Here is a 22172-nt window from a genome sequence, read left to right as displayed (position 1 = left end):
TAAAGCAGTCCCACCATCCACTCTGCCGCATTTCCCTGTTTTACCTCCCTCATAGCACTTATCAATACTTGGCATCATGTGTCTATATGTTTATGCATTTTTATTGTCTGTCTCCTAACAGACATAAGCTCCCTGAGGCTGGGAACTTTGGTTTTTCCATAGCTCCATCCCCATTGCTTTCAACAAACAGTACCTAGCATGTGGTAGATGCTCAATAAGTATTTGTTAAATGAATGAAGGAAAGCTGCCATATAAATCACCATGGCCTGAGTGGCTTAAACAGAAATTTGTTTTTCTACAGTTCTGGAGGCTGGAAGTCCAAGACCATGGTGCCACATGGTTGAGTTCTGGTGAGGACCCTCTCTCTTTCTGGCTTGTTGGTAGCCACCATCTCGAGTGTGCTCACATGTACATGGGGCTCTAACTTTGGTGAACTTTACAAGGCAAACACAGGAATTTAGAAAATGAGTCATTAGGCATTTTAGGAAAGGTTTGCTGAAGGTTATTCTGGCAGTTAGTGACTGTATTGAGGATCTAGCTACTGTTTAAGGGCACTGTTGGAGTTATATATTTTAAAAAAAAAAAAGGTAAAGCTACAAAATACTTTAAATTTTAAGCTGTTTGGGGGAAGAAGGAATCTAGGTATTAATAGACGATAACATAAGGCAAATGAGAAGAATGTCAGCAGGGTGGTGGACTAACAGGTCCTAACGCTTTGTCCCCCCATAAAAACAACAAAAACAGCAAATAAACAACTGTATATTGACGAAAATAGCTCTGTGAGAGCTCCAGAGTGAAATAAGGAGGCTGCAGAAACCCTGTGGAGGAACTTCCCCAGTGGCGCAGTGGTTAAGAATCCGCCGGCCAATGCTAGGGGACACGGGTTCGAGCCCTGGTCCGGGAAGATCCCACATGCCGCAAAGCGACTAAACCCATGCACCACAACTACTGAGCCTGCGCTCTAGAGCCCACGAGCCACAACTACTGAAGCCCGCGCACCTGGAGCCCATGCTCCGCAGCAAGAGAAGCCACTGCAATGAGAAGCCCGCGCACTGCAACGAAGAGTAGCCCCCGCTCGCCACAACTAGAGAAAGCCCGTGCACAGCAATGAAGACCCAACGCAGCCAAAAATAAATAAATAAAAATTTTAAAAAGAAAAAAGAAACCCTGTGGAGCACAAAAACAGATGGCTGGCCACATAGAAACGTGTAAGGCAAATAAATAAATGGAGTAGAGAGGAATCTAGATGCGGGGAGATTCCTGTGGGATGGGTATTGAGGAAAACCATTTTGGTAAGTAGGACTTTAATTCGTGGTAAAACGATAGCTGATGTTTGAGTGGTTACTGTGTGGCAGGCGAGGAAGGTACATCTATTTTTCCACTTCACAGGTGAGGCCCAGAGGGAGTAATTAACTTGCCCAAGGTCACCCAGCTAGAGGGTACAGTTCCTGGCTGGATCTCAGGGTTGTGGTGGAAGGTGAGTAGATGTTCCTGGCTGTGAAAAATGGCATGAGCACAGAGCAGGGTATGCACGAGGACGGTCAGGGACAGAGTGAATCACATTACTGGTACACAGGGTTTCTCCAAAAACAGTGCCTCCTCTGGATCCCGTGAGTGGAAGGTATTGAGGGCTTTTGTTCAGGAGCAACATAGGGAAAGTGATGGTGGAAAGAGGAACGTGGTCGCGGTGAGCAGAGTGATGTGCAGTGGGAAGCGCTGGAACTTGCATCTAGCAAGAACTTGGGCTTAAAGGGAGGGAAGTCTGGCCTTGAGTGATGGTGATGAAGATGGAAGCAACAGTTAGACTAACCTTATTGTGGTAATCATTTCACAGTATTTATGTCTATCAAACCACGTTGTGTGCCTTAAAATTACACAATATTGTGTGTCAGTTATATCTCAATAAAGCTGGAAAAGGAAAAAAAGCAACAGAAGATGCTGCAAGGGCTTCCCTGGTGGCGCAGTGGTTGAGAGTCCGCCTGCCGGTGCAGGGGATACGGGTTCGAGCCCTGGTCCGGGAAGATCCCACATGCCGCGGAGCAACTAGGCCCGTGCGCCACAACTACTGAGCCTGCGCTCTAGAGCCCAGGAGCCACAACTACTGAAGCCCGCGTGCCACAACACTGAAGCCCGTGCGCCTAGAGCCCGTGCTCCACAACAAGAGAAACCACCGCAATGAGAAGCCCGCGCACCACAACGAAGAGTAGCCCCCGCTCGCCGCAACTAGAGAAAGCCCGCGCGCAGCAACGAAGACCCATCGCAGCCAAAAATAAAAATAAATAAATAAATTTATAAAAAAAAAAAAAAAAAAAAAAAAAAAAGAAGATGCTGCAAAAATAAAGTATCCCTTGCTCTCTAAATCTGTTTAGGTAATGAGAGATTTGGAGAGTGAGGGATGTCATGTTATCTGAATCTGTAGTATTTGGTTTCCTGAGATTTTGTCAGGGAGAGCAATAGTTTGGATAATGAGGAATACCTACCTGCTTTCTCTCAAAAATGTGTCTGCATCTGTTTTGGTTTCTGAGTCTGGAGAGTGGAGAATAGCTATAAATAAACAGTCCGAGGTCATGCACAGATGCAAGGAGAAGGGTGAGTTAGAACCTGAGAGAGTGCAGCCCAGGTACAGGGGAAGGGGTTTGGGAGGGTGTCTGGTGGCGGCAGTGGTGGTGGGTGGATAACTGCATTTTGAGGTGCACTGGGTGTGGCAGTTGTGGGGTTGAGTGGAAACACACAGGCAGTGCCTGGAACCTCCTGGTTTGGTGCGTGAGTTCAAGAAGCAGGATGGGAGTGTGGATTTGACATTCATTGCCATCGAGGAGTCAGGGGCAGTGGTGAGGCAAACACTCTGAGGCAGGGAGTTTAGAGCAGTTTTAAAATGAACAAGTTATTAAAAATTAGAAAAGGTCACATACACTTACGGAAAGGATTCAGATTGACAGAGGGTTATACAACGAAAAGTAGAAATCTCCCAAATCTTAGCTTTGCTCTCTCTCTGGAGATAATGCTAAGTTTCTTGCTATGCTAATGTTATGTTTCTTGCTATTTCTTCTAAATTCTATCTTTGAACAAACCTTAATATATGTATTATATATATTAACATATACACTTAATATATGTTGAGTGTATAACTTGATGAATTTTTATATATTTATTTCAATATATAATATATTTAAAATAAAAAATAATATATATTTATTTCAATCATGTGACCATCACCCATATTGAGATATAGAATATTTCCAATACCCTGGTGTCTTACCTTAGGCTGCCATATAAACCACCATGGCCTGAGTGGCTTAAACAACAGAAGTTTGTTTTTCCACAGTTCTGGAGGAAGTCCGAGACCAGGGTGCCACATGGTTGGGTTCTGGTGAAGACCCTCTCTCTCTGGCTCGAAGGTGGCCACCATCTCGAGTGTGCTCACGTACTTTCCTGGGTGAATGTGTGTGTGGAGTTGGGGTGGGAGACTGAGGAAGCAGCTTTCTGGTGTCTCTTCTTAGGAGGGTACTGATCCCATCATGAGGGCCCCCTCTTCATGACCTCATCTAAACCTCATTACCTCCCAAAGGTCCCTTCTCCAAATGCCTTCACATTGGGGGTTAGGACTTCAGCATACGAATTTTGGAGGGACACATTTCAGTCTGTAGTACCAGAAAAGTTCTGTTGTGCTTCCTCCCAGTCATTCCCCATCCCCACCAACCCCCCAGGTAACCAGTGTTCTGGTTTCTAGCACCACAGATTAGTTTTTTCTCCTCTTAAAATCCATATAAATGGAATCATGCAGTGTCTTTTTTTGGTGTCTGGCTGCTTTAGTTCATTTTTATGTCTGTGAAATTTATCCCTATTGTTCCATGTAGCTTCAGTTTGATCTTTTCCATTGCTGTGTGGTATACCGGGGAATAACTACCACCATTAAAAACTCAAATGGTATAATTCTGTATATACAGTGTTGTAAGATTATTTGGGGTCGGGGGGGCGGGCAGGGGACTCAGACTTCAGAATCTGATAACAGCTATAGTGTTTCTCTTATATTTTTAAAAAAATGTATGCATATATTTCCCAGGGTTCCTGGTGCCTGTGATGCTGGTGTCATGGCTCTCAGGACAAGAAGCCTTCCTTAGTTTACAGAAGGGTTTCTCAACCTTGACACAATTGATGTTTTAGGCTGAATAATTCTTTGTTGTGGAGGTTGTGCTGTGCATCATAGGATGTTTAACAACATCCCTGGCCTCTGCCATCTAGATGTCAGTAGCACGTTGCCTCTCTCTCTCAGTTGTGACAACCAAAAATGCCTCTATATATTGCCAGTGCTCCCTGGGGAGCAAAGCTGCCCCCCAACTGAGAACCGTTGGTTTCGAGAGACGAGCCAGAGCCAAAGCCTTTTGGAGGTAGACTTGGTGATCTGCCCCTGTTCATGCCAGCTGTAATATGGGGCCTGTATCATTCCTCAGGTTCTTTGTACAGATACTTTTCATCACCACTAAAATGAGGCTGCTCCTTCCAAGGACACATTCATTAAGTGAGTTTAAAGACTGAATTAAAATATCCCACATCTGTAGATTCTTCACGGCGGGCAGGACCTTAGAAATCACCTGAGCCAACCCCTTCCTCTCACCGGTGGTGAAACTGGGATCCAGAGATGAGGAAGGGCCGGTCCCAGGGTCAGAGAGCTAATGTGGGGCAAAGCCAGGATGGGGTCCACAGTTCTATCCCAGGCCTTCTACTCCAAGAATTTGTCAGAAGGTAGGCTGTGTGGGTACTTTATGTTTCTGTGTGATGCCAGATTGCTTCTCTTTGCTCATTGAAGATGAAATAATACAAGTGTTATTTTATGTATCAAGAGAGCTGATACTACACACTCCTTACTGCAAACACTGAGTCATCCAGGCCCATACTTGTACTGAATCACCCAGGTCTTTTAATTTCTCTTCTGTCTAGGGTAATTTATTTTAGTTCTTTGTTTTTCTGTTTTTTTGTTTTTTTAGATTTATTTTATTTATTTTTTAAAAATTTTTTTCCAACCAATAGCATTTATTTACAACATGTTTACAAATAAATATAGAGAACAGCTATTAAGAAAATTTTTTTTTCACACACACACTGTATTTTATTTTTACAAGAGATAAATAAACTGATACCAAGCATTGTAAATGGATGACCACAACAAAAGCAGCAATGATTGCATTTACCAAACACGAAACACACTCATTCTATGTCATAATATTGACATTCAGTCCAGTAATCCTCCACTGTAACAGCTCCTTTACTTTGCAGTGAAAATTGATTTGTATATTTTTTGCCTCTGAGTCCTTGTGGGATTTTTTTTTTTATTCAAACAGAAAGTCACAAAAATTATAATCATCCTCATCAGTTCACTCAGTCCCATGTAATTAATTTTTTTTTTCATCTTGATCTTTTGTTAGCACTTTTATGAATTCATCAGTTTTCCATTAGAATTCTGAAAATGCTTATTCATTCAGTTCAGCAGTATAGTCAGTTGCCAGAAACCTGTACTTGTCAGAGTCTTCCATGAATTCCTTGAAGATGAAACCCTTTTATAGGAACATATTTGCAAAAGTAGTTCTTTGTTTTCTCCAGAAGTCTACCTTCTGAATAATGATTAGGTCTAACTCTTTTACTTAGTTTCACAGGACTATAAAGAGTTATCCCACAGCACTTTTTTTTGTTGTTGTTAATCATCGTTTTCCTCTTCTAGAGGCATCTGAAACAGTAGTATCTGTTAGGATGTAATTTTCTTTTGGTTGTTGTAATTGACAGCTGACAGATATAGTACAAAGTAGAATGATGCTGTCATTTAACGGTAGTTCATGTATTCAGAAGAAGAGAGGAGAGCAGAACCAGTCTTCAGCTTTTGACACCTCTTGTGAGGCTTTCCTCATTAATCTTGGTGTTGGACATTGAACACTGTTCTTGTGTTTTAATCCTGTTCCAGTCTAATTAATAATAAGTTTGAGGGCAAGATTTCCACTTGAAATTCAATGCTAAATTTCTTTTGAATCACACCTTCATTGTGGAAATTAGGATTTATAATTAAAACCATATTTGATGTGGGGAATGTAAAAATTGTACATTTAAAAATTGCAGGTGTCTCCCAGAAGTTCTTACTGAATGATATGAAGCTGTGATTAAATAAGTCATAATTTAGTATCATATATTTGCTAGAAGATTTTTTTGAAGCAGAGACGTTTATAATTGACAAAATGTTGCCAAATTGGCAACTTTGGGAAAAAGCTAAAATAGCATTTTACAGTGACATAAATCAGGAGAGTTAATAAAATACTTTCTGTGTATCATCAACCCCTGGAAGGAGATAAGCATTATCATCTCCTCTTTAGAGATGAGGAAATTATGAGGGGAGATTTGGGTTTTATCCCAGGGGTAAATCAGCTGATTTATTATGAAGGATGAATGGCCAGGTAAAGAGGTACATAGGGCGGGGTCCAGAAGAGTCCTTAGCACAGGAGCTTCTGTCTTTGTGGAACCGGGGTGCACCATTCTCCCAGCGTGTGGATGCATTCACCAACTCAGAAACTCAACAAATCTCATTGTTCAAGAGTTTTTATAGAGCTTAATCTGCAGCCCTTGCTTCCCCTTCCCAGAGGTTGGTGGGTGAGGCTGAAAGTTCCAACTCTCTAATCACTTGGTCTTGCTGGTGACCAGTCCCATCCTGAGGCCACCTAGCTTAGCCTCTCCAAGTTACCTCATTTGCATAAATTCAGGTGTGCTTAAAAGGGGTTCCTTGTGAGTTACAAAAGACTCAGAACTTCAGGACATTCCAAGGGTTTTAGAAGCTGTGTGCCAGGAACTTGGGGACAAAGACCAAATATATTTCTTATTATACTACACTACTCTTTTTTGGCTTGATTAAATATTTAACATGGTTATATTGGGAATGTGGAAATGACCATATTTTTCATAATTAAGACACATGTTAATAGCAAGTGAACCGAAATTATTTGATGCATTTTTGCTCTGCCCTTTTTTTAAGTTCATTTCATCCTATATGCCATTTGGAGATTTTTTTTTTCTCTTTGTTAAGAATGTTTATGTGCCTGGAAGGGACATTTTTTTGGACACTGAATGACAGGTGAGTGCTGACTAATTTGAGGAAATGGAAGTCTGCCCAGTCCTTGGTTTTAGCTCTAGGTGGGAGCTGTCTCTCTAAAGCTGTGGGCTTTAATTTTTTCCCCTGGTTAATTTTCTCAGCATCCTCTAGGTGTGGTGAAGAGGTCTGGATCTTGGGAACTTCCCACTAAGAGCATTCACCATTTATATTTATTTATTATTTATTTTTAATTTTTAAAAATTTTTTGGCTATACCGTGGGGCATGTGGGATCTTAGTTCCCAGACCAGGGTTCAAACCCGCACCCCCTGCATTGGAAGCACAGAGTCTTAACCACTGGACCGCCAGGGAAGTCCCACCATTTCTAATATAGCAGGGTGTCTGCAACCTCTGAAAAAGCAGTGGGTCATTGTCCTTCATTTTGATGGGGAACTTTTTATTGAAGTGCAATACACAATCAGAAAAGTACATAAATCACAAGTCTAGCTCAATGAATGTTCTCAAAATGAACACACTATTAAGCAGCACCCAGAATAAAAAAAGTTACCAGCCCCCCAGAAGCCGCCTTTCTGCCTCCTCCTGTCCCCCCCACCCCGCCACCAAAGGATAACCAGTCTTGCCTTCTAACAGCAGTGATAAGTTTGCCCTTCATTTTAAGGCTTACCCGGGTGTTTGAGGAGGTCTGTGGAGGCTCAGTAGGACTTCTGCCAAGAGGCACGGAGAGCAGTTTGTTGCTCAGGGCCCTGGTACCCTGCCATGCTCTCTGAAGCACCTTTCGGTGTTTCCAGAGGCCTCAACAATCAGGCTCAGAGTCATGCTGACAGAGAGGAGCCTTAGTGCTGTCTGTCCTTGCTGGCCTTTTCCCATCCAGCCCCAGTTTTGCTGCATTGACTGTTCCACATCCCACTTCTGTGGGTTCTCAGTGTGGCTTCTTCCTGGCTCCCTCCTCCACAGCTCCCCAGGGGTGCAGCTGGCATCCAGTCTCTGCGTGTGTCTTGGCCAGATTTTTTTCCCAACACAGAGCTTGGACTTCACTCTCACACCTCCCCTCCCGCTAATCATTCTGGTTCTCACTATTGGACAAAGATAGTGAGGTTATTTTCATGATCAGTTTTCAGTATCGAGTAAAAATTGATATTTGGTTGGTTTAACCCCTATATTTTGTGGCTAAGTTGATATTTATTTTGCAGAAGGGTTAAAAATCGTCTTTAAATTTGTAAAATTAACCATACGTTTAAAAATTTTAATGAGATGACTACATCAAAGTATACATTTGGAAACTTTAATAACTTTTTTGTAAATCAGTTTCCACTGGTTGAGTTATAATGCAGGACAGATCCAGTTTTTCCCAAATATGGTATCATATACATTTCTCTCTTCTCTCAGACAGACATGGAACAAGCTTATTTTCTACTCTAAACTTATATAGCACAGTTCTTCCTGTATGTATATTTGTTCTTTTAGTTTGGAATTTGTTCACCTGAAAACTGGGCTGTTTCTTCTAAAATATCACTGGGTTTTTGTCTGGGTATTTAGAGGGAAAGCACTAGTCTGGACCAAGTGTGATCTGAATTCATGCCATTTATACTGTCTCTGCCTTATGCTGTGCAGCCTCAGAAATGTTAAGTATCAGTTGGTAGTCGGAAGGGAATGTTTTTGCTTTGGTCTCTGCTTGCCAGTGGGTTCTGATTTGGCAAGAGTGTGTAGGAAGCCTTCAAGAAGAACAGAGTCTCCACAAACGGAAGAATAAAACTCCCATTCATTCAACAGATGAGAACCTACTATGTGCCAGGCACTGTTCTAAGAACCTGGGGTACCTCAGTGAACAAAACAGGCAAAAATCCCTATCCTTGTGCAGTTTACATTCTAGCTGGGGGTGGGGGAGAGTGCTGAGGGTGGTTGCAGGTTGCGCTCTTAAATATTTTGTTCTAGGTTGGCATCAGAGGCAAGCTGACAGTTTAGCTGAGAGAGAGAGGGAGTCAGCCATGAGCATATCTGGGAGAGGTGCGTTCCAGGTAGAGGAAATAAGGAGTACAAAGAAAGCCTCTAGGGCAGGAATGTGCTTGACCCACTGGGGGACCAGCAAGGAGGCCCCAGGGTGGCTGGAGCCCAGGAAAGGAAGGGGGACAGGACTGGAGATGAGTCTAGGAGGTAAGAAGAGATGGCTTGCTTCTGTAGGGCTTCACTCTGTACAAGAAGTTTAAACAGAGGATGGATGTGATCAGACTTTCAAAGGATCACTGGTTGCTGGATTGAGAAGACACTGTAGGAGACAAGGGCTGAAGCCGGGAAGCCAGGAAGAGGCGAGAGTGACTTGGATGGGGGAATGTGGTGGGAAGAGGTGGATTCTGGGTGCATTTTGACGGTAGATTTGAAAAGCTTTGTTGGCTTATTTGGATGTGGGATGTGAGTCAGGGAGGCCCTTAAGGATTTTGGCCCAAGCGACTGACTGGAGCAGGCCAAGGAGCAGGTTTTGTAGATGAAAGGTTAAAGCTCAGTTTGGGGCATATTAAGTTTAGGATGTTGTTTAGAGATTCAGCCTTTATTTTACTATGGTCAAAATAATTCTAGTTAGTTAAGTTTAAAAAATCATATTTATTGGACTAAAGTAAATCATGACTTTTATTTTCCATTTATTACTTACCCTCAAATCCATCACTTTAAATCTTTGTATGGGCAAGTCATTTGAGAAGTTGAGCATTTCCTTTGTCTGAATTTGTCTGACGTGGAAATGTTACATGAAATGTTAGATATATTTTTTTCCTTTTTTTTTCTTTTTATAAACATTAAAAAGTTTTGTTTTATTCAGGGAGTTCCAGAATTTTCCTTATGAAGGAAAAAAAGTATTTCCTTCTCCTTGGCTCTGTTAGACAAATTATTTTTATCTTGGAGTAAAAAAAAGTGTGGGGTAAGAGGCAGCATATTTCTTTTTTTTCCTCTTTCTGGTGAGTGACCATGTTTCTGGTAGTTCATAGAACATCATTGGCCCTATAGGTTTCTGAGGAAAAACATTTCTCCATCAAGCAGGAGCCGTCGTTTAATTATACTCTCTGCTTCTTTCTTCTTCTGTCCCCGAGAATACTCTTCTCATTCTGTGATCCACATTTTCTCACAGGTAGAGGTGGCCAGTTACAGCTTGATTCTATTAGGTAAAAAAAAAAAAATGACAATGATTATCTAGAAACTTTAGGTAAAGAGTTATAGTGTATATGACTTTTTGTCTAAAGATTAAAGTCAGCTTGGCACTTCATAAAGAATACCAAAATGTCTTCATGTTTACTCCAGCTGAGCTATTTTTGTTTTAACCTTGTGCCCTTGCCTTTAAAGTTAATGTCCTTTAATGTTCATTTTTAAAAGTCCTTATTCTGCTGCTGTGGATTTATGGTGGAAACCATGCCCTTTTAACATTAACCTGAGCTTCATAGCTGAGATATAATTATATATTACATTAACATTGTAACTACAATTCTAGACCACAGGGATTTCTAAAGTACAGTAGAAGCCATGGGTTTAAAACAAAGAGGAAATATATAATCAACAAGAGCTACTATTTAAAGAATATTGTTCTTTTTTTAATAAATAATAATTTTGTTAACCTTTTAGCAATGTAATTTTTTTAAATGATGTTGATGCTATTTATCTTCTGTTGATTTAAATAGTGGTAGGAGTTAAAAACTCCTCTTAGTTATGAACCTTATACAAGGATGGTACAGTATATAAAAGATTCATAAATGTGTAATATGCATTAAATATCAACATTGTTCACAGAGCTTTTCTGTTGTTGGAGAAACAGGTGATCTTGCTAATAATATTCATGGTCTAGAAGCCAGCTGCTACTTAAATTAGTATAATTATTAGTTGCAACAGTATCTCTAAAAGTAGTAGGTATATTAACAAGTCATATTTTGAATGTCATATATAACAAGCAGACATGGATCTCTGCTCTCAGAGATAAAGCTGAAGAATGAGTGAATGGAGACTTGGACATGAATTTAAAAAGACTGTCTTTCATGTTAACGAAGGAGACTAACGGGATTAGTCAGAAGACCTGTGTTCTTCTGGTTTCAGTTTAGCCTCATTGCAGCAGAGAGTATTCTAGGCACAGAACTGAGCTCTGTGGACTGGAGTTGCTTCTCTGTCTTCTCAGGATCCTCATGGAGTTGTTTGGGAATCATATGAGATGAGATGGCCTTATAAATTGCCAGCCGTCTGGGGGTGGAGGTGTTTTTCTGTCTAAGACAGGTGGAGGGAGAGGAAGTTTGAGTGAGGGTTCTTTACGCCTCCTAGAGGTTGCCATCATGGGTTCTGTTGCCTTGTCGGCTTTGAGTCTGAAGTGAGGCAGGAATTCTGATCTGTGCCTTAATATCTTTGCATTTGTTCTGGTGGCAGAATTCAATCTTGGGGCTGTCAGTATGGACAGAAATGATCTATTTCTTCCCAGTCTGACTCATTTTCTCTGTCAGGCCTGTTGTTCTTGGGCTATGTTCAGGAACAAATCCTGCTTGTTGATGAGCTCTCTCCTTGTCTGTTTACAAAAAGTCCTAGTGTTTCGTTAAGCTTGTGACAGGTTCAGGCAGTGTTTGAAGCCTATCTTTCCTCTTGATTTGGGTCTCTTCCTTTTTCTCCCCCACCTAGGATCTGCATCTCCAATGGATACTGAGGGGTTTGGTGAGCTCCTTCAGCAAGCTGAACAGCTTGCCGCTGAGACCGAGGGCATCTCAGAGCTTCCCCATGTGGAACGGAACCTACAGGAGATCCAGCAGGCAGGCGAGCGCCTGCGTTCCCGTACCCTCACACGCACATCCCAGGAGACAGCAGATGTCAAGGCGTGAGTACTGGTGGGGAGGCAGCACTGGTGCTGGGTGGCTTGGGGGCAGGATCTGCTTCTTCTTTCCTGCCTTGAATTTGGATGTAGTCTGTAAAAGACAGAGACAAGCCAGAGTCTCAGGAATTCAAGAGAGGTTTTATAAACAGGTCAGCAGCCTTGCTTTGTCTCCCTGCCTCCTGGGTTTTCCAGCCTGTCTGCCTGACCAAGCTGCGAGCCCCTATCACAGGCAGAGATGATCAGTGTGAGAAAGGGCGAAGAGCTTTGTCATACAGAAACCGTCCCAGTCGTTCCTGCTTGGGTTCACTGACTGTTGGTCATAAATGGCTCACGTAGTATATTGGTAAATGTGGGTCACACAGATAAGTGTTACCTTCCAAGCCAGAGAGGGCCCAGTGATGAGCAGAGTTTTTAGGAGTACTTGGAAGAAACTGATGAGCAGTTAGTGATGAGAAGCCATCCAAGTGAGGAGTGAGCCTGTCTGCTTACTGTCAGTGACCCCAGAGGCTGCTTCTAAAAGGCCTTGGAAATGCAGTGCCTGCCAGTTGATTGTAGAAGAGGGAAGTGGGTGAGCCCCAAGAGAGTGCAGTGGGAGAAGAGTGCAGGTTGACTGTCTGGCCAGTGGCTGCTGCTGCCCCACAACACGCTTTGGGTTGTTGATTCCACAGACGTGTGTTTGGGATCCCCACTGTGCCAGGCCTGGGCTGTCTCTGGGACTACAACCATGAATTAGACATGGTCCTTGCCCTCAAGAAGCTTATTATTTGGTGAGGCAGGAAAAAATCTCACCTCTTTCCATAAGAAATGTGATTTACTGATTACTTACTATGTATCAGTAAGATTTTGCTTAATCCTCACAACAAATGGTAGGACTGTGGTCCCTGTATTACAGATGAGCAGCTAAGGCTCAGAAAGGGCAAGTAACTCTCTCAGATCACACAGCTGGTGAGTAGTGAGTCAGGATTCAAACCCAGTGAGGTTTACTCCAGAGTGTATGCTCCTTTAGCCCTGATTGAAGGGTCATGGGAGGATGCAGAGGTGATGTTACTGGTGACCTTGCTGGGTCTGGAAAGTGGCTGAGATTCTCTGTGGGAAATACTGTATGGGAAATCGTCAGTCATCTGCTCAGTCTTCATTCCTTAAACTTGATAAGACCTAAGTGCTGGTGTTAAGGTGGGGACATTGTTTTGGATACATAGTAAATGTCACAGGGGGTGAGTATAAGGGCTACATTTTTTTTTTTTTTTTCCAACTAATCTTGAGAGCTGAATGTTTTGGCTGCTCTGCTGAGTCAGTAAGGATGTTGTAGAAATTCTTATGTAGGCCTCCCCAGAATTTTATTTATTAAAATACTAGTTAGTTTTTGTTCTGTTGGTATTGGTAAAGGCAAATCAGGGGAACCCTGGCAAGGATTTTTCACTATCCAGCCTAGTAGCTAAGTACAGCCAACTGCTCCACCACACTTTTCCCCAGCACCCCATCCAGCCTTTAGACATTTCTGCTAACTTGCCCTCCCTGCAGGCTCCTACTGCTGCTGCTGCTGGTTGCCTGCAGTTACCCCGGGTCTTTAGCGTGCAGGCTTTTGCTTGTGTGGAAAGGATGCTGCTGGAGCGAAAGGACTGTGATGCCAGCTGAGTTGCTATAGTTATAATTTAATTGCATTAGCTTTACAGCCTATTAAGAGCAAAAAGGGAAAATGTTTTCTTGGGAACAATTATCAGTCATGCTCTCTTTCTTGTAAATTTCCATTCTTCCTCATCTCTTTCTACCTTAAATTCATCATTTTAGGGAGGAGGAAGTTGGAACATTGAAAGAATGGGTATAGGGTGGGGCAGGTGCTCAAAAAGAAACCAAAGGGCTGATGACTGTATTTTTCCATCTCCTTGATAGGCAGAGACATAAAGTGTGATGTGAATATTTCAGTACAGGATGAGGGCAGAGGAGAGAAGTGAATAGAGAAAATTTTCTTACACGAAATAAATTTTGAAAAAAATTTCTGTCTTCAAGATTTTAGTTAAGATTAGCTTGTAGACCTAAGAGTGAATTGTTCTGTGTTGAATTCATTTGTTTAAATAGACTTTGTTGGATTTTTCATTTTAGGGAACAGATTTGCTGGCTTTTTTGCATGTGTGTGATATTTTTAAATTGTAAAATATCTTCACACATAAAGAAGAATATGCATAACATATATAAAGGTATAAATTAGGGGTTGGCCGACTAAGACCCAGGAGCCAAATCCAACCTGCTGCCTGTTAAAGTTTTATTGGAACACAGGCACACTTACTTGTTTATGTATTGTCTATGCTGCTTCTGTGCTACAGTAGCAGAGTTGAGTAGTGATGACAGAGACTGTATGGCCGGCAAAGCCTTAAGCACTTACTGTCTGCCTTTTACAGAATAAATTTGCTGACTCCTGGTGTAAATAATAGGAAAATGAATGAATACTCCTGTGCACATGGCACAGTTAAGACATGGAATATTATCACTAGCTGTGAAGCCCTCCCTGGGTACACATCGTCAATTGCATCCCCCCTTTTTCTCATTGGAGATGCCTCATTGGATTTTTCCATTCAGCTCAGAAGCCAAACAACCTAGAGGTGTACGAAGAAAAAGGCAGCAATCATTCTCTCTCCCTAACTTTACCCTCCAAGGTAATCAGTGTTATTAATTTGCTTATTTTTTCACACTTTTCTTCATGTTCAAGCAAAGCATGTATAAACATTTATTTGCCCCAAGTTAAACAGCAGATTATAACTTTACTATGCTCGTACTCACCTACCTTTTAAAGCACTTACTGTTTGTCAGACATTGTGCCAAGTACTTTACATGCATTATATACTTTCCTCTTAAAATAACCCTGTGAAATAAGTGTTACTGTCTCTGTTTTATAATTGAGGAGAGTCAGATAGCAGGTGGTCACACCAGAACTCAAATCCAGCTTGGGCAGTGAGAATCCCTCACGTTTGTAAGGCACTTTCAGTTCCCATAGGCTTATCATAGGTGCTGTCTTGACTGGTCTTCACAAGCCTGAGAGGTGAGAGAGGCAGGGTTTTCCTTCATATGTTAGCAGGAGAAAAAGGAAGCTTGGAAAAGTGATGCACCCAGGATTTTCAGTCAGTAAGTGACTGGTGGGACTAACTCAAGCCTCTTGCCTTTTTTCTGCTCCCCATGTGTACTGACTGAGAACAGCTTTTGTCCTCCTGTTCTCCTGGGACTGGACTGTTTTGACTCCAGCCTCTCTGGCTCTGTGCTCAAGAGAAGCTGCCTGGCTTACAAAAATTGGGGCAGGTTGGGGGCAGGGGACCTTTGGATTTTTCCACCCTTAGAAGCTGAAAGTTTCTGGTACAGCCTTTATTTGTAAAACCATCCCTACCCTAGATTCCCTTCCTCCTTCATTGTTCCTCCTTCCGCCTCCCCCATCAGGACTTCTGCATATGTGCTGCACAGGCCCACGTACTGCACAGTTCCTCCAGGCACCAGCCACTTGGATGACCTTTCTCTTCTCGTAATTCTAATAGCTAATTTTTAAATGCCAAGGTTCCCAGCCCTGGTATGCCTTAAAATCACTGGGCACTGGATACGTTCTCATGTATCTCTGGTGGAGATAGAGTGCCTGAGGCACAGAATTTGGCAATAGCTAGTGCATTTACTCTTGACCCAGCAATCCCGCTTCCAAGGAATCTCTCCCAAAGATACACTGGCAAAAGTACGAAAAGATGTGTGCACAAGGTTATTCTTTGCAGCATTATTTGTAATAGCAAAAGTTGGAAACAACTCTGACATCCATCAATATGGGACTGGTTGAATATTGGTACATGAGCATAGCTTTTCAGTAGCACAAAGGAATGAGAATATACACTGCCATGGATGGAGCGACTCCAGGCCATATCGTTAAGTAAAATAAACATGCAAGGTGGAGGAAAGGGTATAGTACTTTATCATTTATTTAAGAAAGCAGGTGGAAGAAAGTCCATATTCATGGATTGGAAGACTTTATATTATTAAGATGGTAACACTCCCCAAATTGATCTATAGATTACGTGCAATTCGTATCAAAATCCCAGCTGGCTTTTTTGCAGCAATTTGTAAATTGATCCTAAAATTCATATGGAAATTCAAGGAACCTAGAATGACTGAAACAATTCTTTTTTTTTTTTTTTAATTGAGTATAATTGACCTTCAACACTATGTTAGTTCCAGGTGTACAGCATAGTGATTCGATATTTCTGTGCATTACAAAATGATCACCACAATAAGTCTAGTTACCATCTGTCACCGTACAAAGTTGTTACAATATTATTGACTGTATTCCCCATGCTGTGCACTTCATTCCAGTGGCGCATTTATTTCGTAGTTAGAAGTTTGTACCTCTTAACCTCCCTCACCTATTTCACTCATTCCCCCCACCTCCCTCCCCTCTGGCAACCACCTGTTTGTTCTTTGAATCTATGAGTCTGTTTTGTTATGTTTGTTCATTTGATTTGGTTTTTAGATTCTACATATAAGTGAAATCATATGGTATTTGTCTTTAAAGCTTTAAAACTTTAAAACTCTTAAAAGAAACTATAGGTGTAAATCTTCCTGACCTTCTTGGATGTGAAACCAAAAGCATAAGTGACAGAATCAAAAATAGATAAACTGAACTTCATCAAAATTAAAAAACTTTTGTGCTTTAAAGGACACTATCAGGAGAGAAAACAACCCACAGAATGGGGAGAAAATATTTGCATATTACAATGTATGTCGAATAAGAGGCTTATATCCAGAACATATTAAAAACTCTTACAACTCAATAATAAAAAGACAACCCAATTTATTTTGAAGTATAGTTGATTTGCAATATTAGTTTCAGGTGTACAGCATTGTGATTCAGTATTTTTGCAGATTATAGTCCGTTAAAAGTTGTCACAAGATAATGGCTATAATAATTCCCTGTGCTATACAATATATCCTCGTTGCTTATCTATTTTATATATAGTAGTTTGTATCTCTGAATCCCATACCCCTAATTTGCCCCTCCCCCTTTCCCTCTCCCCTTTGGTAACCATTAGTTTGTTTTCTATATCTGTGAGTCTGTTTCTGTTTTGTGTATACGTTGGTTTGCATTATTTTTTAGATTCCACATGTAAGTGATATCATACAGTATTTGTTTTTCTCTGTCTGACTTATTTCATTAAGCGTAATGTTCTCTCAGCCCATCCACGTTGCTGCAAATGGCAGATTTTCATTCTTTTTTGTTTGTTTTTTGTTTTTGGCTGCATTGGGTCTTCGTTGCTGCACGGGCTTTCTCTACCTGTTGTGAGTGGGGGCTACTCTTCGTCGTGGTGCGTGGGCTTCTAATTTCGGTGGCTTCTCTTATTGCGGAGCACGGGCTCTAGGCACACGGGCTTCAGTAGTTGCGGCGTGCGGGCTCTAGGGCATGCGGGCTTCAGTAGTTGTGGCATGTGGGCTCAGTAGTTGTGGCTCACGGGCTCTAGAGCGCAGGCTCAGTAGTTGCGGCGCACGGGCTTAGTTGCTCCGTGGCATGTGGGATCTTCCTGGACCAGGGATCAAACCTGTGTCCCCTGCATTGGCAGGTGGATTCTTAACCACTGCGCCACCAGGGAAGTCCCTCATTCTTTTTTATGGCTGAGTAATAGTCCATTGTATGTGTGTATCACATCTTCTTTATCATCTATGGATGGGCACTTGGGTTGTTTTCATATCTTGGCTATTGTAAATAGTGCTGCTGTGAACATTGGATGCATGTATCTTTTTGGATTAGTGTTTTCATTTTTGCCAAATACATACCCCGGAGTGGAATTGCTGGATCATACGGTAGTTCTATTTTTAGTTTTTTGAGAAACCTCCATATTGTTTTACTTAGTGGCTGGACCAAAAGACAACCCAATTTTAAAATGAGCAAAAGATCTGAATAGGCATTTCTCCAAAGGAGATATATTAATGTCCAATAAGCAAATGAAAAGATGCTCAACATCACTAACCATCAGGGAAATGCAAATCAAAACCGCAGTAAGATACCACTTCACCCCCACTAGGATGGCTGTAATCAAAAAGACAGATAATAACAAATGTTGGTGAGAATGTGGAAAATATTGAAACCCTCGTAAACTGTCGGTAGGAATGTAAAGTGGTGCAGCCACTTTGGAAAACCGTCCAGCAGTTTCTCAAAAGGTTAAATATAGTGTTACCATATGACTGAGCAGTTCCACTCCCAGGTTTATACCAGGAGGAATGAAAACGGTTGTCCACACAAAAACCTGTACATGAGCGTTCATAGCAGCATTACTCATAATTGCCAAAAAGTAGAAACAATCGAAATGTCTAACAGCGGATGAATTGATAAATAAAAGTGGCATATCCATATAATGGAATACTATTTGGCAATAAAAAAGAATGAACTACTAATACATGCTCCAACATGGATGAACCTTGAAAACATTATGCTAAGTGAAAGAAGCCAGTCACAAAAGACTACATATTGTATAGTTCCATTTATAGAAAATGTCCAGAATAGGCAAATCTGTAGAAACAGAAGGTAGGTTAGAGGTTGCCAAGGGAGTGGGTAGATTAGGGGACATAGGGAGTGACTGCTGGTGGGTAGGGGGATTTCTTTTCTGGGTGATGAAAATATTCTAAAATCGATTGTAGTGGTGCTTGCACAAATCTGTGAATATACTAAAACCCACTGAATTATACTTTTTTTTTTGAGATTCTTTTTTTCCCCTCTTATTACACTTATTTTTAACACTTTTATTATGGAAATATTAAAACATACACAGTAGTAGAGAAAACAGTATAATAAACTCCCAGGTACCCATCACCTATCATATCAACATTCTGCCATTTTTTAAAATTCTTTTTAATTTTTATTTTATATTGGAGTATAGTTGATTAACAATGTTGTGTTAGTTTCAGGTGTACAACAAAGTGATTCATTTATACATGTATCTATGAATTATACATTTTAAATGGGTGATTGTATAGTATGTGAATTATAGCTCAATAAAGCAGTTTTTAAAAAGTAGGTAACACAAACTTATATGCCTAACTGCTAATAAAAAAAGAAGGAAGGTGTTTAAAAGTACCTGAGATTTACTATAATCAGGTATGGTAAGACATGCAAACATGGATATGACATGACTGTCATGAAGGAAGAAGTTTCTACTCACATTTCTTTTTTTTCTTTTTTTTTTTTTGGCTGCGTTGGGTCTTCATGGCTGTGTGCGGCCTTCCTCTAGCTGATGCAAGCGGGGGCTACTCTTCGTTGTGGTGCACATGCTTCTCATTGCGGTGGCTACTCTTGTTGCGGAGCTCGGGCTCTAGGCATGCGGGCTCTAGAGTGCAGGCTCAGTAGTTGTGGCGCATGGGCTTAGTTGCTCCGCGGCATGTGGGATCTTCCCAGACCAGGGATCGAACCCGTGTCTCCTGCATTGGCAGGCGGATTCTTAACCACTGTGCCACCAGGGAAGCCCTCTACTCACATTTCTCTGGAAACAGGAGGCAGGGCATGCCATGCAGGGCCACTGAGGGAGCACTGAGGTCGGTAAGGGGACAGAGGAAGCAAGGGGAGAACGTGGGCAAGAGCCTTTGCTGTGGTTTCTCTGGGAAGGCAGGGTGAGCAGGCTTAGGATTGGCTAGTTTGAATAGCCTCAGTGGGCTCTAGGGTAAAGGTGCTGTCTCTAGTTGTCTGGTACCTCACCCTGAGATGATTAGGGCAGGGGATAGTGAACCAATGAAGGAGGTGGTTGAAGTACGGGCTCTGGATTGATTAGTGTGCATATGTTATTATATGCACTTACAGGCCTCTAGGAATTAGCTAACTCTGGGAGAGGCAATCGCTCTAGTGCCAGCAAGGCCCCAGATGTCAAAGCAACAAATACAGGAAATAAAAAGGTGTGATTAATATAAATGGTGTAAACAAACAAACAAAGGGTTACCTATAGAAAAAGGGGAAAAATAAGGTGAAGACGGACTTTTTTATAGATTTGACTTTAGAATTGTATAAATATTTTGCGTAATTATAAAACAAAATTAAATTTCAAAAAAGGAATTCCTAAAGAAGGAAAATAAATGCTCATTCAGTTGGTGACATAATCATTCAGAGAGGAACATTTCCAAGTAATATCTTAATCGGTCTTCAATAATGATATTGTTGGTAGAGGGATTGATACTGCTGTTTTGAGACTATTGTGTGTATAGTGTAGGATAAAGCAAATAAGTAGTTAAGGTGGTGATGCTGAGAACTAGGACTTTGGGTATGAGAGAAAGGAGATACAGATAGAAAATCTATGAGGTTAACCCCAAACTTTATGTTTTTAATTTTGAATTGGAAGTGTCAGTATGAACTCGTGATGTAATTTATCTTAAGGAAACTGAAACAAAAGTAAAAACTCTATTTCTAGCTCTGCCTACTGAAAGGCTTAGAAACAGTGTAGCAATGAGCAATCCTAGTGCCCAGATAGTGGTCTCTAAAAATCCATTTCTTAATAAAAAGTAACTGGGGCTCTTTGGAGAGTTGACCGATTCCAGGTCTGGGGCAAGTCAGTGTAAGATGAACTTGTCTTGTCATACCAGATGGCAAGGAAGTTATGTAGGTCAACTTGAGTCATGTCAAAAGAACTCAGAAACCAACTTGAAAAGGCTTCTACTGGCCAAAGATGAGATGATTTTGAGCATGATAAGGATAATAACTGCAGTGGATTGAAATACATCAAATATGTTTAAATTCATGAGTTCATAATGATACTAAAGCAAAACTCATCAGTCACCTTTGGAGAATGCTAGAGAATCAACTCATTATTCAGAGTAACCACATAGTTGATGAAGAGTGTCTCTGAGGGGAAATATTCCAGCTAATAGAGACAGAATACCACCATTTTGCAACCTCTAAGGAATTAATGCATCTAAGCAATGATCATCAGTGTCTGGTAACATTCCAAAAAGAGGTAATCAGACATTACATACCTCTTGATAAAAGTCTGAAGTAATTGAACCAAAAAAAATAATAATAATGCCACCTGAATCTGATCAAACCATTAGCACTTACTTTCAATTTACAGGAAATTGGATAGGAGAGGCCAGAGGAACATGTTAAATTACATCGTGGGGATGCAATCAGTAAAACCTGTTATGTGGGAAACTGCATCCTTGCTACTTTGAGTCTGGTCCATAGATCAACAGCATAAGCATCAGCTGTGAGCTTTTTAGAAATGGAGACCCTCAGGCCCTATCCCAGACCTACTGAAACAGAATATGCATATTAACAAGCTTCCCAGGTGATTCACATGCACATTTCAAGTTGGAGTAGCACTGCTCTATGGAACAAATAATCTAGAGTCTCCAACAAAGAAATTGTAAGAAAAAAAAATGAGATGGAGGGGCAACTCAAAGATTAAAAGACATTTGGAAGCGTATCAGTTATTTGCAGGTAGAGAACCTGCTTGTATTCCATTCAAACAAACACATTTTAAAGTTATGAAATAATTAAGAGAATATTTTGGATTTACTTCGAAATAATCTGGGTGGTAGAGAGAGGAAAGTAGGTAGGGATGTAGATGAAAATAGAGTTTGCTACGACATGCTAGTTTTTGAAGCTGGGTGATAGGTACAGGGTTTATTATTTTAATTTCATATTAAGATTTTTTCTATAATAGTTTAAAAAGGAGTTGGCTAAAATGGCTATAATCAAAAAGGTAGTAACGGGTATTGTCAAGAGTGTGGAAGAAATTAGAACCCTTGTACATTGCTCATGGGAATGTAAAATAGTGTAGCTGCTTTGGAAAATAGTCTGGCAGTTCTTCAGAAGGTTAAACAGGGAGTCAACATATAACCTAGCAGTTCCACTCCTAGGTATATACCCAAGAGAAATGAAAACATACGTTCACACAAAAACTTGCACATGAATGTTCATGGCAGCATTTTTTATAATAACCAAAAAGTGGAAACAACCCAAATGTCCTTCAAATGATATGTTCATTAATATAAAATATAGCATATCCGTATGATAGAGTACTATTCAATAATAAAAAGAAATGAAGTACTGATACATGCTACAACATGGATGAACCTTGAAAACGTTATGCTCAGTGAAAGAAACCAGTCATGAAAGACTACATACTGTTATGATTCCATTTATAGAAAATGTCTAGAATAGGCAAATTTATAGAGACAGAAAATAAATTAGTGGTTAGGGGGAGATTTGTGGAGACATGAGCATTTTATTGATACATTCCCATGACTGCTGATGGAGTGGGGGAAAT

At 40.9% G+C, this 22172-nt stretch overlaps 1 protein-coding gene across 2 annotated transcripts in view; it reads left to right on the top strand.

The window, feature by feature from the left end:
• NUP93 (nucleoporin 93) overlaps positions 1-22172 on the top strand; it is a 104164-nt gene that overhangs the window by 4668 nt on the left and 77324 nt on the right. The window contains exon 2 of one of the 2 annotated variants that reach the window (XM_061173125.1): positions 11721-11913. In XM_061173125.1, coding sequence (XP_061029108.1) covers positions 11735-11913 — 179 coding nt within the window. In that variant the 5' untranslated portion in view covers positions 11721-11734. Of the gene's footprint in view, positions 1-11720; positions 11914-22172 lie in introns of those variants that run through there. The other variant, XM_061173127.1, reaches the window with a different exon arrangement.

The sequence above is a fragment of the Eubalaena glacialis genome, chromosome 18 (genome assembly GCF_028564815.1).
Source record: "Eubalaena glacialis isolate mEubGla1 chromosome 18, mEubGla1.1.hap2.+ XY, whole genome shotgun sequence".
In the NCBI taxonomy this organism is placed as follows: domain Eukaryota; kingdom Metazoa; phylum Chordata; class Mammalia; order Artiodactyla; family Balaenidae; genus Eubalaena; species Eubalaena glacialis.
This window is presented reverse-complemented; position numbering and strand designations above follow the sequence as displayed.